Here is an 18,362-nt window from a genome sequence, read left to right on the forward strand (position 1 = left end):
CTTAATAGTAAGTATCAGAAGGCACCCTTGAAAGCATTGTATTTAGATTATGTTCCATGGAATGGCTTTCAAAGGAGGTGGACGATGTCTTTTAAATGCTTCTATCATCAGAAACATCAGTTACAACAATATATATTTTAATGAGATTTTCTTTTTCATTTTTCTTCATTAATCATCCTATCCATGCAAGATCTAAATTATCAAGCCTTCAAAGTAATCCTACTAGTTTATTAGATGAACACCATTCAGGCTTCAAATATAATGCATAACCCAATGGTTGCTAAACAAACAATAACAAAGGGAAGAAACCATGGGTTAGTTTATATCAAACAATCTTACACTTTATACATATCTTCACTTTCAAATTCTTCTGAACAGTCTTGAATTAAAAGATTAGTATTTCTTATACTAAAGACAGCCCTGAGACAAACACTAAAATTCAAATTTTTTGAGAGAAAAAAACTTTTTTCAATAAGGAAAAAATACATGAATTTTCCTTTCTGTAGCCTCATTCTGAGTTGCAATAAGAAGAGTATGCTAAGCAAAGTAAGCAAAGTAACTATTTTCTGAGACAAGGACAATCTGGTGGCTTCTGACAATCGTTCTCCCTGCTTACTAAGACAGACAGTATGTAAGTAACAATTCTTGCTCAAGAAGTTATTCTTGGTTGAAAAGGGGTGATTCTGCAAAACCAGTCTGCAAAATATAAACTATTGAAATATGAATGAGAAATAAGGCTACAATACCAAACAACAAAAATTGTATTTTATAAAATATAGTTGTTTAAGTCCTAATTCCAAGACCAAATCTAAGATGAATTTTCTTTTGAATTTGAAACAATATATATCATATTTAGACTAGAGCTGTTCCTAACAGAATGATACAATAAAAAGTCATCAATCTGCAGGGGATTTCTAGTCTTTGAATTTCATACGGAGATCTTATTAGAGTAGTATTTTTTAAAAAGCACTAAAATCAAGATATAATTATTATATTTATAAATATTTCAAACAATAATATTCAAAATCAGTCACAAATAAAAATCTTTAAATGGAAAAATCAGAAGCTGTTGTCTCAAAAAAAATTAAAATGCAGTATGAAAAAAGAAATCTTTGATCTATAGTTACAGCTGATTAAACTTTGTATATAATATCTGATTTAAAAAAACACGAAGTCAATGTTATAGTAGATCATCGCCAAAGCCCTCCTAAGTGTTTCTTCTTCTTTTTTTTTTTTCTCAAATATATGTGGTTGCAGGACTGGAGAGAAGGGAATCCTAGGATCCTAGGATCAAGGATAAGTATGCCTGCCTGCACTGGCAACTTCCTAGGGTCCAACTGGCAAGGACTGTTAACTGTAACTGGGAGGGGTCATTTATACCAACTGTCCCTCCACCTCCTGATGGCATCCTCTGCCCAGTAAGTGCCTAAATTGAGGCCTCGTGGAACTATCTCAGTGTGTGGCAACCTTCATCAGGTCCTTATACCACAGAGTCACTGGACTCAAATCCCCAGAATTAAGGTCCATCCTCACTACCTTATTACAGGACAAAAGCTATACTAATTAACCTCTGAATCTGTGCACTAACTAGGTCTCTCAGCTTAGCCCATAAAATTTCTGTCACAATTCTCAGAAAGCCACCATGTTTCATCATACCAGACAGTAAACTTGGGTTCCTTCTCCCTCTGAAAATACAAGTCACACAAAACTTGAGATGTTGTTGAAAGCTTATTTGATCTAAGGGCTACTGATTAACAATTCTAGTTTCCTGCACTGTCCTGATATTCAAAAATAACACTGGAGGGAGTGAGTGTTATAACCAGGGTCTGCTGTATCACCTGATTCCAGGGGACCCTATTCATTTAGAATGTGATAGGAAGCTATCCCCTGAAGTCAAAGACAGCAAGTAGCCCTCGTTATAAAACACAGGAGTTATTTTTAAATAGCTTTGAGAAAGCAGTAATGACCTACTTAGTTCTTTATATAAAAGCTAGTAACAAACTAATGGGCTATTCAAATACTTCTGTTGAACTAGAAATTGAATTATTGAAGATACAAAAACAAAGTGTTTAACAGTGTGTTACAGAAATATCTGTTGTAAACAGAATTGCTGGCAATCAGACTCATAAAATACATAAATCAAAGAGAATTCAGAAACCAGTAATCTATTTACTTTTTGTTTTTCTTTGACATCACAACGCATTCAAAACCAATTCTGAATTTAGAACCTAATTACATAACTGTTTCTTCACATCTCTTGTGTTCAAGTGCCTTTCCCCCAACTCACACAGAGAAGCACTCAGATTCAGAATAATCTGTTTTCTAGTTTAGTTGTCATTCTAATGTTGGCAGGGAAATGGGACACCTCTGACATCATACACATCTTAGGAGGTCTTTGGAGAAGGCCTGTCTTCCTTGCACTGTATTTAAGTTCTCCAGCACAACAATAGGCTCATCCTATGAGTCACTTACCTTCTTTACTGCATAAAAACAGTCAAGAAGTGTAATGAAGAAATTGCAACTTCCATAGGCAGCATCTCTGAAATTCCAAAAGTATTGAAGTACATAGCTCAGTTAATTTTCTGCTTACACTTATCTCAAGACAAAGCTGATTGAAAATCAAACACATATTCAGTTTCAAAAGAAAAAAAAAAAGAATTTTTGCCTTTTCGTTTTTAAATAAAGGATAAGTCACTGTTATACATTTCACTGTACCTCCCACCTATTCCAGTGGATACTGTTTTATAGATGTTGTTCAATAATGACCACATTCTAAATCTCAAATGATCTCTCTAGATTGTTTTGGCTTTAATAGTTCAGCTTCAAAAGTTCCTTTTTGAGTTCAACTTCTCAATAGTATGTACTCCTCCTCTCAAAAAGACATTTGAATTTGTTATTCAAATACCATGTCAAATTGTTAGCAGGAAACACTGCTTTTTGATTCTGTACATATATGTTGTGTGTGTGCATATCTACACCCACGTAGCAAAAAAATTTGGAGATCAAGATAGTATTTGAAATAACAGGTGCAAGCTAAAGAATATTTTGCTTCTCTCATTATGCATTTATGACTTTTAACAATTTAACTGGATAATTTTTTTCTGGTTCCAAGGACAAGCGTACCAATAAAACCACAGAAACGAATGAGTCAACTACTGTTACTAGAGTCACTCTACACTTGGGAAAAGTGCTTTAACAGTTAGGTAGTTAGCCCCATGCAATACTGTATCAATACCTATCAGTAATCTTACTACAAGATTAGTGACACAAGTCTCAGTATCAGTTAAGACTTTGTCCAGAAAAATAAGGTACTCCTCCATTCCCACCTGCTTCTCCTTTTTGTCTCCCTTGAGTCATTTCATTACAAAGTGAAAATTTTAAGAATTAAGCAAGATAAAAATTAATTATGACCATTCTAGGCATGCCAAACAATTATGCCTAATCAGAATGGTACTTATTTGGTCCTTATGTGGAACCAGGTTGTTACTGGAGCTATAATTAATTGCCTGCCTTGGTTGGGTTTTCACACAGTACTTTACTTACCTGAAAAATCAAACTGTACATTTAAAATGTTTAATTTTTGTACAAACTTTTAAGAATATAGACTACTATATTAACATTAAAGAAAAGGGTATCCTTTTTAGCTAAGACAGCTTTAGATATTACTGTCTGAATTCACTAGAATTATTGCAGTATATGTTAGCCTTCTTGAGGACTGGACACAAGGCCTTACAACACGCCATTTGTGTTCTATAAGCTTCTGAGTTTAAAAGCTGATCTTCCAGAAGCTAGAAAAGGTTTCAACGTGACCAAGAAAATGATCTTTACCAATAGCTTACTGGTAATATTCAGGAAGGAGAAAAACAGAATGACCTGCAGCTTTAGTTCTCAGAGCATGCTCCCTGGGCAAGCAGCAGCAACATCAACCTCACTTGTTAGAAATTTAATTCTCAACCTCTACACCAGACCTGTGAGTCAGAGTTCTAGGGGTGAGGCTGGGTCCTCCAAGAGTTCAAGAACCACTGACTTACATGATTACACATAATGTTCTGTACAAATAACTGTTTTATGGAATAAGGAATGTTTTTAAGATAGAGAAGCTAAGGTAGGAAAGTAAGTTTAATCTAAATCAAAATCAAAATTATCAGTAGAAAGACAATGAACTCTCAAATCACATCCCAATGTTTTTCACCATTTCCTCTCAGTTAGCTATGATTGCTAACTTACTGATAATTCTTTTCCAATCAAGTTAAAGGCATGGTGATTCAGTTTTTGTGACAATTTGAGCATTTATTCAAAGCATAATTGTGAATAACCTCCTGTGGGCCAAGTCCTGCTCTAATTGAGCTTTGATCTGAGCTTGGATAAAGTTCTGCTATATTATCAGAATAGACAAGGCTCTTTCTTTATTCACTCATGTTTATTTCATTAACACTTCCAACTTTAAACACACCCACATCTCCTTCCTCCCACCCAAGCAATTAGACTTCTTCAAAATGGCATAATAGCAGCTATCAATCTGGATATAAGCCTTTGTGGGGTGAAAGCTTGTCATAGATAATTTAACAAACTTGGAAAAGCAGATGAGAATCAATAAAGGAATACTGCTTAGAAACAGCAAAACAATGTCAAATACTAGTTTAAAAAAATTACAATTTTCATAGCAGATTATACTCATAATAGCCAAAAACTGAAAATAACCGAAGTATCCATCAAAAAGAAAATGGACAAATAAAATGTGGTATATTCATAGAATGGAAGGCTACAAAAGCAGTAAAAATAGGACAAACCACTAACACCTGCCACCACAAAGATACACCTCACAGACAATATATATTTAAAAAACTAGATCCCAGTTCTCCAAAAATGCATACTCTATGATTTCATTTACACAAAGTTCAAAAATAAGAAACACTTTTGGAAAGGGGATAAAAGGGAATCTTTATGGGGACTGACAATGTTCTGTATCTTGAAAGGATGGTATCTACATACACAAATGTAGACGTTTACTGTGCTGTATATATGAGTCATGGAGTTTTTAATTGTGTCTAAGTTATGCATGGATTTAAAAAGGAAAAAACATGAATGGTTAACAAATGTTAGCTAGGGTTCAGGCACCAAGTGTTTCATATGCAGGATGTTACTTAACCCTCATACTTCATTAGGATGATATTACTATCATTCCCATTTATAGACTAAGAAACCAAGCCTTGTATTTGTAAAGAACCACAGAGATATTAGTTGCAGAACTTAGAGTCAAACTCTCATCTGTCTGAGGTCAATAGCCAAGCTATTAGCAGCTCTGCAATATTACCTCTCAAGAAAATAAAGAACAGAGACAAAAAAAAAGTCAATTAAGAAGTAAGGAGTGTTATAGGTAATACCAAAGAGGAGATGCACATGCTCTTCATAACTATGATAAAAGGTTTTAAAAAAAAAAACTTGAACTATATTTTATACTTTTTTTATTTAGACAGGCATAAAAATGTCTAATATAATTCATTAAGAGATTTTATATATATATGTATACATACATTTTAAAATTCAGTGGTTGAAGAATTATGTGTACGTTAAGTTAAATCTAATTAAATATTGCTATGGAGCATCAAAGAAGTAATTGACTATGGATGAATGCTATTCTCACACAGTTCCTTGTTAGCAACACTTTGTTAACAGTTGTAGTTGTTCTGGGCTCTTGCAATGGCAAAGATAAAAGACTATAATTTCTGTCAAAATATTATCCAGTTTTATTCACTCTGATTTGCTTACTTTCAATTAGTAAGTTCTTTAGAACAAAATGTGGTGAGGCACAGATTTTTAAATCTGTCAAAGGCTGATACTTTTGTGAAATACAGTAATACATACCAATATTGGTATTACATACCAACGATTATGCAATAATCTTATTTTTGTAAATAAAACTGAATTATTATAAAAATGAAAGGAAAAAACATATAAACACAAGTCTAAATTCTCCTATTATTAGATTCCACAGACATAGACATACTCTGTTAAATCATTAAAAAGTCTGTAAAATCTTACTCTGATTACAAAGCACAAATCTGATTACAAAGCACAAATTTTCAACAGTGGGAGCGGTTCTGATTTCTCATGTAGAAGCGATTTACCACCACCACCACAGACATCTGGCAATGTCTGGAGACATTTTTGGTTTTCATAATTGACTTTCTGGGGGTGAAGGCATTGCTGACATCTAGTGGTTTAACAGTGATGCTGTGAAACGTCCTACAGTACCTTCAACAATCCCCCACCCCAACAAAACGTCAACAGCGTCAGTGTTGAGTAACCTAGATCTACGGTGTTACTTGCACCCACCCCAAAATGATTATCAGGTTTTCTTTCTTCAGAAACAACCATACCACAGTATTTCTGGCAAGGGCCTGATTAAATGAATCTACCATAATGTTCTTATATTTACCTGAAAGGAATATAGGTTGCATCTCCAAACATTAATATTCTATATGCGTCTTCTGGTGTTTTCCCCAAATATATAACCTACATTTGAAGAGAGAAGAAAAAGGCAATTTACTTCTAAATGAAGATATAGTACTGTCACTGAGAACTAAGTTTTGTACAATTTTTAGCCAATCAGCTGAGCCTGGTTCTCTAGCTTTCCCAAGGATCCTACGAGTCACTCAGTATCCTCTCAGTGAATTTCTCTTTTATTTAGATCTGCTGGCATAGCTGGTTTCTGTTGCTTGCAATAAGAGCCCTGACCAACAACTATTTACAACCTTTTGTGGAGAGAAGTATAGCATTAAAAAATTAAGAAACTTTTTTTGGCTGTGCTGGGTCTTCACTGCTATGCTCAGGCTTTTTTCTCGTTGTGAAGACTGGGGGCTACTTTCTAGTTGCGGTGTGCGGGCTTCTTATTGCGGTGACCTCTCTTGTGGAGCACAGGCTCCAGGGTGCGTGGGCTTCAGTATTTGCAGCGTGTGGACTCAGTATTTGTGGCTCCCGGGCCCTAGAGCACAGGCTCAATAGTTGTGGCACACAGGTTTACTTTCTCCTGTGGCATTGGGGATCTTCCTGGATCATGGGTTGAACCCATGTCTCCTGCATTGCCAAGTGGATTCTTTACCACTGAGCCATCAGGGAAGCCCAGAATTAGCATTTTAAGAACAGATTTTATAAATCAAAATGTTAGACTAAACACACGCTTTTACCTCACCTCCCTTCTAAAATACTGAAATGATAGTAAAGAAGTATGTGGAGATGGCAGTAGAGGATGGATTGGGACTGGGACTGCGAGGCGGATGAGAGGAACAAAGATGCTGATTAACTCCATCCATTTAGATTTAACAATTTACGATATTGTACAGGTTTCCTATAAAACTTCATTTGTTTACTATTGTCATTTGCTTCTTTTATCTTCAGAACTACGTCATGCTTCAATTTTCAACTGGTAGAATACTTCAGGTAGATTTTTCAGCATTTGAGGTCCGCAGTCGATGGACCTCTTTGCATTTCTGAAGTATCTTGTTTTCTGCCCTGACACTTATGGACCATATATATGATTTCAGGTCTGCAGTCTTTTCTCTCAGTTTATAGCTGTTGTTCCATGCTTTTCTCATTTCCAGTACTGCAGAAGTATTTTACTAGTCTCATTATCTCCTCCTTTTCCTCACCTGCTCCACTGGTATCCCTTTAAATAAGACACACCACAGCCCCAGTTAAACTTGCCTAGGACTTCTGACCCCCATTCTATCCAAAGGCACGTCTTTTTCCAACTCAGAGTCTTCCAGCAGGGCATTTTCCACCCATATATAGAGACAAGGGGTGAGAGAGGCCACAGCATCAGATGTGGCATACATATATTATCACCCAAATTCAATTCAATTCTAAAGCTTACTCTGGGATAAAACACACTTTGAATTTTGACTAGTAAAAATAAATCACAAAAGAATTTAACTATGAATTTTTAAAATCGCCATTACTTAGATTTATATAAACGAGCTGTTTCTTCTACCAAATTGTGAACATTCTGAAGTGAGAATCCAAGTCTCATGTTACACCATAACTCCACATGCATAAATCATGTATGGACTCTGATTTGATGCTTCATTTGCTGAACTTAAATCTACTTATAATAGTTAGGAAACTTTAAAATAATTGATAAAATACATTGGTATAAATATAAAAACATCACTGGATTAAGAAAAATTATAAAAATAAAAAATCCAGCAAGAATCTCTGAAACTTAGAGAAGGATATATCTTAAAACTAGTCAGGTTCCAGATGGTATCTTATCAATTTTGTTTTAAGACTCATAAATGGAAATGTCTACCCTGTTTCTAAAAATGATTTTACCCCATTTACTCTAAAAATAATACAGAACTATGATCAACTAACTATACAGACTCTTCTAACACGTATTTATCTATAGCAGCATATAAAGCCACAAAGAACAATCAATCCCAAAAACAAAGGAATGCTTTCTTATCAAGATTCAGACAAATCTTTAAGAACAGCAATACTGACTCACAGAAGGTTGTAAACTACCATGAATTAATTAATCAAAATCATCTATAATCACAGTCAATATTATATTTATCTAACATATTACTTTAAGAAAAAAGTCTTTTAAATCTTTTTTGGGGGGTCAATGAGGGTAAGAATAAGATTTGATTCACTTATGTATTTGCATACATATACATTTCTAATACAACCTTCTCTCAAATTATATAAAATTTTCCTTAAGCACTGGTTAAAGACAATTCCTCCAACTTAAGACTGTAGTTCTTTGGTTTCTTTAGTTACTAAAATTGCAATGGTATTATTTCCTTCTAACTTTCACAACAAAAACAGCCTCTAATACATTAAATAATTGTGAATACAAATTCAGTTCAAAGAACCCAAAAACAATGTAACATTTTTTCCTATGGAAATAAAAACGTAAATTCCTAGTGATGAAATTTTTAAACACAGACTTTAGGTACAACGAGATAAGCTGAAGGAAATTTACAGATTCAGAGTAAGTTTGTTATACAATGCTATCATCTGAATGTTTGTGTCCTATCTAAAATTCATGTTTAAAACCCAACTTCCCAAAAGTGATAGTAGTATTAACAGCAGATGTGGCCTTTGAGACAGCCATGAGTGAAGCCCTCAAGAATGGGATTAGTGTCTTATAAAAGGGACTTCAGAGAGACCCCCAGGCCTTTCCACCATGTGAGAGCCCGCACTGGACTATGCTGTCAGCCCCATCTTGGATTCTCAGCCTCCAAAACTGTAAGAAAGAAACTTCTGTTATTTACAAGCCTCCCCAGCCTCTGGCATTTTGTTATAGCAGCCCCAGAGGACTAAACATGTAACAATCAAAGAAATGTTTTCTAACAATCTGTAATTCTTAATTCTATACCCACTTCCCTAGTCAAAAGCCCTTCCCAAATAAAATTATCATTAATTTGTTCTTGAGAAGAATCCTTAAAATGGCTCCCATATTAACCTAAATTCTCAAATTAGTAAACTCTAAATCAATCCAATGTTATGATGCATCACTGTATTCCCAGCAATTTGGAAGTTATACGCTTATCAAATTCTTTTGGTGTATTTTCATGAAAAGCTATATATATAGAATGGTCACTCTAACTGCACGTTGCTATCCCCAAATAGAAAACGCCGAGATATTAAACAACTGTAATAGCTAACTTCCAAGACAGCCCCAAAAATATTCATCTCCTGATATTTTCATCCTTAAGGAACAGGTCACCACTCTGTAAACAGTGGCCAGCTTCTGTGGTGGCTCAGATGGATTTAATGGTAGAATGTGACTTCTGAGGCTAGATCATAAAAATGTTGTGGCCTTTACCGTGCTTTCTTTAGGACTCCTCATTCGAAGAAAATTAAGCTGTTATTTGTGAGGGCAGCCCACATGGCAAGGAACTGAGGGCCTTTGCCAACAACCACTGCTAGTTGCCGGGCGTGTAAACCGGGTCATCTAAGCACTGGATCCTCTCCAGTCATGCCTTCAGATAACTGCAGCCCAGCTGAATCCAGAAACAGACACACCCAAGTCAGCCACTTTCAAATACATTCCCCACAGGAACCATTAGAGAGAATATCAATTGTTGTTTTAAGTCACTAAGTAATGGCATAGTCTGTACAGTACCAAGAGATAATACAGTAAGTAATGCAATAAACTATTACCAACTGATCATTTCAGTTTGTTGAAAGTGGCTAATTTTTTTTTTTAATGTGGCAAGTACAGAAATGTAATAGTAAGGAAGCCCCATGGCTTAGGAAACATAAGTAAAGAGAACCTGCTCTCTCTCTCCAGGGTAAGCAATGTCTCTGAAGCAGCAAAAGGCAATCTCACCGGAAAAATAAAATATTGGGGTAGAAAATACTTAGGAAGTCAGTAGTGCTGTTCATGTATCATGAAAAGCATGGTTTTGTATACTGTGGGGGTTTTTTGGGTTGTTTTATTTTTTGCTGAACAATACTGCAGCCATTTCTAGGACCTCCACTGCCCCCATTTAAAAAATCACCATCTACCTAAACCAGCCTCTGTGAAAACTTCTGATTTTGGATTGCTGATCTATGTTTCAATACTGGAAGAGGGTCAAGTAGCAATGGATAAATTAGTGGACTGAAACAAAAAGATCACAACTTGATCATTTATAGTTTTAATCATGACAGTTCAGGTCTCAAACAATAAAGTGCAGTCATTTAGACAGGTGCTTCTCATTTCTATTCTTCTACAGAACATTTTGAAGTTTAATCTATATAGTTAGAGAAGCCTTTGGCAGAGTTTAAAAAACCAAGTCATCTGAGTTAATCATAACAAAGGGTATTTAAATTCCAACAACAAATGTGGCAGCCCAATAAACCAGTAAACTATTTTCAATTATTCGTCATGGAGAAATGTCACAACGTTTCTTGTATTTAATTATTTCCACATCAGCCAGATGACACAGTCATTCCAATGCCAAGAACTTGATTGATCTTCTTTTAAAAAATCATTATACGGATTAACATACAATTTTCATAAATCATTGCAAACTGGAAACAAGTTTAAAGATTCAACTGCTGAATAAAAAAGTTGAACAAGGAAAAGATTATCTGTGATAAGCAATTTATGTGATTTTAAAAAAGTAAATAAGAGAAAATCACTGTTACAGTTCCTGCACAAATACTAGTTAAAAAAAAGAAAATCCCAAATCACCCTAAAAAAAAAAAAAAAAAATCAGATGGCCTTACATTTCAATGGTTTTAATCTCTCAAATTACTTTTATTTGTATGTACAGTAGGTTGGTATAATGATGTTCAATTTAGATAAAAGGAAACTGGAACTTTGACATAGCAAACACATCTCTACCATGGCCAGACAACTAATGAATGTGTAGGAATTTGCCTTGGCTATAAGGGTAAATGGATATATTCTATGTGAGTAGCAGGGACTTTTTTTTGAGACAAAGCAAAAATCCTGAATTTTTAAAATAAAAACACCTAATTTTTAAACATCAGCAAAAACAAACTACTAATTATAAATACTCTGTGGGTTACCTAAAGCTGGCAAGCTATTACTTTTTAACTTCTGGTGTTAACTGCTTACCCTGGGTCATACTCTTAATCCTTATTTATAGATAAGAAACTGGGTAAAACAAGTACTAAAACAAGAATGGGGGTCCAAAATTCCACAGAAGCCTCACAGATTTGCAAACATCATAAATGCTGCTGCTGCTAAGTCACTTCAGTCGTGTCCGACTCTATGCTAGCCCCTAGCAAGTCTCACAGAGAGCGGAAATATCAGTTAGGTTCAGCAAGGTGAAAAGGGAAGTAAAGTTGTGATGAACGATGGTGACACAGCCAGCTTCCTCCACCACAGTGCCACGCCGGCCCCCTTCTGTGGCTCTGGTGCGCCTCACACTAACTTTGCCCTGCCTTTCACAGATACCCAGGAAGGGTGTTTGCCCAGAGATAGGTGTTTACAAACACTTTGGCAGACCCAGCTGGTTCTGTCTCCCAGTCTCTGTTACCTTGTCTAGACTGCTGTTTGTTGAGCTGGATTCACACACACTGTTCCAGAGACTTTCCCCTCAGCTCGCCTTATTTTAAATTCTTGTCTAATCCCTTCACCTTGCAGCCACCTTAACCCAGCATAGAGTTTCTGAGTTCAAAATAATTAAATCATTAAGAAAAAATGGATGACAGGTTCAAAAGGTCATCATTAAATAACAAATTAAGCCCCTGAGCTCTTATTACAAATGTTGAAGCAATCTCAAATTCAGTGAAATTTAGGATTCTACTCACAGATGGCTGAATTAATATATTCCTAGAATTTCATCAGTATCACAATTTTGGGTATAAATGTTTACAAGTAAACCATTCTGAAGGCTTAAAAATTGCTTAAAACAAAAATATAATAATAGAGAGTGACATTTTGAACAGGGAATCCGTATGTTATCATAATTAGCTCTACAAAGTAATCTATTAAACATTACAAGAGGGCAAACTTGCAAATTATGTACCAACAGTTTGCTTGTGTCATTTATTTTACACTCAGGATGCTTTAACCACAGAAAATGTTAGAAACAAAGGTTAATTTCCCAGGCAAGTTCTCAAAAGTACATTTAACCTATGGAAGAGCTAAGTACTGTATATGTGCAGGAAAATATAAATGTTGAGACAGTAAGATATAACCAAAGCTGATAACCAGTAAAATACAATGGCATCATTTTTGTTTTTTAATATAAAAAGCAGATTTAAGGTGTAATAATGGTAGGCAGAACCAAAAAAAGAAAGAAAATTACATTTAGTAAATGCTTACTTTGTGCCAGATAGTCTACCAGACTGAAATTAAAAGCTAGCTCAATTTGAACCTAAATCCTTCAACTTCTGAAATGAAATCCCTAAACCCTTTACAATGGCCTCTTCCAAACAGCTGTTTGCAACTAGAAATTAATGTTTATTCCTTCCAGTGTAACAATATACCACTATTACTATAAAGTATGCACATAAGAAACTAAATAGAAAAGGTGACATTTCTAAAATGAATCATTATATACTGTAATTATGTTAAAAATTGTGTTCACTAAAATATTAATAGATTTTAATGCGATTGATGTACTTCAATTTTTTAAAATCTTGATTTAAAAGCCTAGGTGCAAGTTCAGCTATTTCAGTTCTTGATTTTAATCGCTGTGGTAACTGAAAAAGATAGTCTTTAAAATTCGTTTCTCCATTCTTTGTATTTCTTGTGAACTGGAAGTTGTATCAATAGGCTTGTGCATTAGTATACATTGTATCACATCAGAAAAGAGACTACCTAAATTACCACTATTGGTGCTAAAAATGGCCACTGGATTAGGTGCTAACCATCAAATCCCTAAAGAGCCTCTTGATGTAGGTGAAAGAGGAGAATGAAAAAGCTGGCTTAAAATTCAACATTCAAAAAAGTAAGATCATGGCATCCAAAATGGGAAAAAATGGAAACAGTGACAAACTTTGTTTTCCTGGGTTCCAAAATCACTGCAGACGGTGACTGCAGCCATGATATTAAAAGACACTTGCTCCTTGGAAGAAAAGCTATGACAAACTTAGCGTATCCACTTTGCCAACAAACGTCCGTATAGTCAAACCTATGGTTTTTTTTCAGTAGTCATGTACAGACAGATGTGACAGTTGGACCATAAGAGGGCCAAGCACTAAAGAATTGATGCTTTCGAACTGCTGTGCTGGAGAAGACTCTTGAGAGTCCCTTGGACAGCAAGGAGATCAAACCAGTCAATCCTAAAGGAAATCAACCCTGAATATTCACTGGAGGACTGGTACTGAAGCTGAAGCTCCAATCCTTTGGCCACCTGATGCGAAGAGCCGACTCACTGGAAAAGACTCTGATGCTGGGAAAGATTGAGGGCAGGAGAAGGGGGAGATAGAGGGTGAGTTAGATGGCATCACCAACTCAACAGATATGAGTTTGAGCAGACTCAGAGTTGGTGAAGAACAGGGAAGCCTGGAGAGCTGTAGTCCATGGGGTGACAGAGTTGGACACAATTTAGTGACTGAACAACAATAATCAAATCCCTTTAATATATCATTATACATCATTTACCATGATATGTAAATGCAAGTGCAGGAATGATTACACTCGTTTTTTCATCCCGTTCAGCAATGACGTACATTTGGTTAGTAAATTTCTAATTTCCTAAATGCTAATCGATAGATGCTAGAATAGTGCTGCACATTTTTCAAATATTTAGCAAATGAGTTAAAAACCTATTGAAATCTTGTTAAAGCTGGTTTTAAAATTTTGTTTTGTGGCTATTAATGTAATACTTTACTTCAAAAACTGGTTATTAAAGGGAACTGGCTATTCATTCTGCCTTCTCGGTAAGAAAATTGGTTTCAGGGTAACCAAAGAGTCCCAACTGAATGAGGGAAAGCTTAATTCCCATAAAAGTAAGACAGCTAATAAGTGAAAGAAGAATGAATAATTTAAAAAATGTTATACTGATACCCTAGTAAAATGATTGATTCAATCAAGCATATTTGATTGTTTAAAACAGTAAGACGCATGGTTGATAGGGAACTGAATATACAAACAGTTCCAAAATCACCCCCCACAGAATGCTTAAATCATAAGGACGAAACAATGTATTGAAGAGATTTGATGGTTAGCATTTAATCCAGTGGCCATTTTTAGCATCACTAATGGTAATGTAGGTATTCTATGTTTTCTGATTGATACAACATATAGTACTAAGGCAAACCTGTTGATACAACTTTCAGTTCGCAAGAAATGCAAATAATGGAGAAACAAGTTTAAAAAATACCACAAAGAAAAAAAAAAAAAAAAAAGAACAACAACAACAACAAAAAACCACAAAGAAGAAACCAGAGAAATTCAAAAGGTGGAACTTTCTACAAGAAACTAGGTCTGGTTTCTTAAAAAAAAAAAAAAAAATCAATGTTAGCTAAAAAGGACCATGTGTGAGAGAGATTTAAATACACAACAACCATAGCAATATATGGTCCTGAATTAGATATTGGTGTAGACACTTTGGATTAATTGAGAAATACAAATATAATCTGGGTATACAGATGATGGAACATGTACTGAAATGAAAGAACAGATCACTGACTAAGAAAAGTCATGTGATAAAATTATACTGGTGAACATACGCTGCTTCTATAAAGATAAAAGTATCTTTTAAAAGAAATTTTTCTAAGTTTCTCAAGGGTCTGAATATGGTTTTGTACACATTTTTTATAACAAAATGACAAAGTTTCAAACTTTGATTTTCGAAATGCCCTCACAAAAGTGAATTTGTTTTGAAAAGCATTTACTTTTCCACTTAGAATTTCATCCTTACTTGAAATGACAGGTTAAAGTACCACCACCCCAAAATCGGGCTAGGAAACAGCCACTGACTTATCACAACATGGCAGCAAACTTATCATTTTGTAAAATGCTAGGATTAAATTATCCTTTTCTCAAAAAAAAACAAAACAAAAAACCACACACAAAACTCAGTTATCTTTTATGTCCCTCAACTCTTTTATTGTGAGTGATACAAAAAGATTTTTAGTTTTACCCTAATTTGTTATCCAAGAATCTAATATTTCAGATAACTGGCAAATCTGTTTACCAGACCACATAAACTTAATAGTTAGAAACACATTGAAAAGTCAAGCTGCTCTTATTTCTTACACCACACATGGTGCCCGACCATCTGACAAAAGGACTAAATATACAGACATGTCAATCCTATTTTAAGTATTTGAGTATTTTAAGTATTTGTAAGGCCTAACTGCTTCTGTTGTTAGGGTAAAAAATAAACAGAATTACTAACTTTATCCTTTCACTCTCTTCACACCCTCTATTAGGTCCTTTTGCGTATACAAGGATGAAGGGAGAATAGTTCCTTTCAGAGGCCCAGAGTTTAATAAAAAGACAGTCAGTCCTTTTAAACAGATTCAGTCCATTTGGAATACTTCTTCCTGACTGTACTTCCTCCAGACTTTTTGCTTTAATGTTACTACACCACCCTCTAAGTCAATCATTAAAAAGCCTTATTATCTCCAAAATTCCTCAAACAACTTCAGGAAAAGGTCATCAGACCTGAAGGTCAATTTTTAAGGAATTTTCATGCATCTCTGTAAATCTTTAATTGGAGAACTCCATAGTCTTCAATCAGATCAAACCTATACCACTTACTTACTTACGTACTTGGGGTATACACACTTATGTATTGACACTCCTTTGCTACTATTAATAAATCTCCTTTTCTTAGAAGTTTTTCTCCTGTTTCCCCACCTAGCATCGTTATAGCCCCAATCTCCTACTTGAACGAGCCAGTCATGGCTACAAAGCCATTTGCTACAGCCAAGAGCCATAAACCTCCTGCCAAGCTGGCTTCTAACTGAACAGAGGAATGAACTCAAGTGTAATTGTTTACCTGGCACTTTCCTAACCAGTCAAATCAGTGCTAACCTGGGAGTCTAAAACCCTGGAAGGATTTCTAAATCTAAAACATATTAGCTGTAGAAAAATACACTTTTACATGCCAAAATACAACCATAAACAAAGTCAAAAGGCTAACACCAAACTGGGAACCAGTATGCCAACACATTTTCAATCAATATGCCAATGGGTATTGAGTTTTTTCACTACCTTAAAAAAAAAAAAAAAAAAACCAAAAAATTTAAGACGAGAGATTTCTTATTTATAAAATTATCAAGTGTTTTATTTCTAAGACAACCCTTGGTTCCCACCATACCCACAGCTACCCTCTAAGGGATTCTTTCACACTGAAGTCATCATATCTGGCTACTCAAGATCCCACCATTTTAGAGATCATCTCATTTGACCAGAGAGAGACAATGGACTGACCCCAAAGTAGTTCAGGAGAGTGCTGTGTGTTCTGCTCAGGAGAACATTCTCTTAAATGAAACAACTTCAGCCATTCCAGATTTTTCTCCTGGGCAAGAAAGACTTTTACTGTTACATCAAAAGCCATTTCTTCAGGGTTCCCTTTAATACTTTATGAACACCAAGAATTCTGGCTGTGTCCTTTTTCCTGGAAAGTTATCACAGTTTAATCTGTGGTGCTCCTCTCCCCATTGACTAGCCAAGTAATGGGACCAAATATCCCACTTAAAGCAGCTACCTTCTTCATTCTCTTTCTCTTGGGATCCTGCATAGCCTCCTACCAGCACTGCCCCCTCAGGAGTTTTGCTGCTAAGTACAATAAACATCAGGGAAGATGACAAAAGCCAAAAAGTATAAGTCCTTATCTGGGTAAGCTTGAAAAAAAAAAAAACAAATTTTAAGAAACATAATCTAAAGTCTGTGTTTCATACATTCAGAGATGATAATAAAACTTAGTTATCTCAGAATCACTTCTCTCGATTACTTTTGTGAACATAAACAAACACAAACCCCCACCATAAACATAGAAAAGAAAACTATCCAACTATTTTGAGGTGCAATTTCACCAAGTACCATGAACTTTTTGGTCTAATCACTGTAAATTCCAAATTTTCAAACTACATGTCAGAAAAACAGTTTTAAGTGAAAGCATGACAGAAGCAACCTGGGGGAAGAAACAACTTACCCCAAGAACTCCAGCACCAACCCTTTTTTTATCTAGAATAACTACTCGATATTTTCCCCCACTTGGTAGAGCAGCTAGGTTCCACACCGCCAAAAACATGAAGACCACCACTGCAAGAAGGACCTCTTGGCTTATTTAGGAAAATCTGTTACTTAGGTACTCCTAGAGATGAATGAAAGTACTACACAAAACCTGACTCTAAATAACCAAATACTTTCCATGACATTTACACATAAATGAAATTCGTAAGTCATGAAATACTGGCTATGCCAAAATAGTCTTCCAATGACCTAAACAGACCACCCACTCAATGCTGTGTATAATCTACACAGTATGTTACCCATTTTCCTACAATATTGACATGCCATGTCCTGCTATATGCTTTGACATGTTCAGAATCATACCTCAGTTGGGGAAATATTGCCTGTACTCAAATTATAAAGAACTCTAACCACATGTGATACACTTTTTATGTATTTTGGTTTTGTTTTTATAAATCAATTGAAATCTTGACTCTACTTTCATAACTTTACTACATGTATCATGACTTAATAGAAACACAGCTTTGGGTCATTATTTTCTAAATTTAAGTGCCATAACACTTAAAAAGGTATTCATGGTAGTTGATCTTTTTTAAAAAATAGACTTTAAAAAAAAGCAGTTTCAGGTTCAGAACAGCAAAACTGAGTAGAAGTTACAGACATCTCCCATATACCCCTTATCCTCTCCATAGACTTTCCCACTTGGTCAATTTTTATAAAGCAAAAGATATTCTTTCCG

General features: G+C 35.1%; 1 protein-coding gene across 21 annotated transcripts in view; it reads right to left on the minus strand.

Annotated features, from left to right (window-relative positions):
• CDC14B (cell division cycle 14B) overlaps positions 1 to 18,362 on the minus strand; it is a 128,301-nt gene that overhangs the window by 35,231 nt on the left and 74,708 nt on the right. For all 21 annotated transcript variants that reach the window (XM_024995741.2, XM_024995730.2, XM_024995737.2 and 18 more), the window contains 2 exons: positions 6,440 to 6,516; positions 2,473 to 2,539 (listed from right to left, as the gene is read on the minus strand). In XM_024995741.2, coding sequence (XP_024851509.1) covers positions 2,473 to 2,539; positions 6,440 to 6,516 — 144 coding nt within the window. The remainder of the gene's footprint in view (positions 1 to 2,472; positions 2,540 to 6,439; positions 6,517 to 18,362) is intronic.

This window comes from Bos taurus, chromosome 8 (genome assembly GCF_002263795.3).
Source record: "Bos taurus isolate L1 Dominette 01449 registration number 42190680 breed Hereford chromosome 8, ARS-UCD2.0, whole genome shotgun sequence".
Classification (NCBI taxonomy): domain Eukaryota; kingdom Metazoa; phylum Chordata; class Mammalia; order Artiodactyla; family Bovidae; genus Bos; species Bos taurus.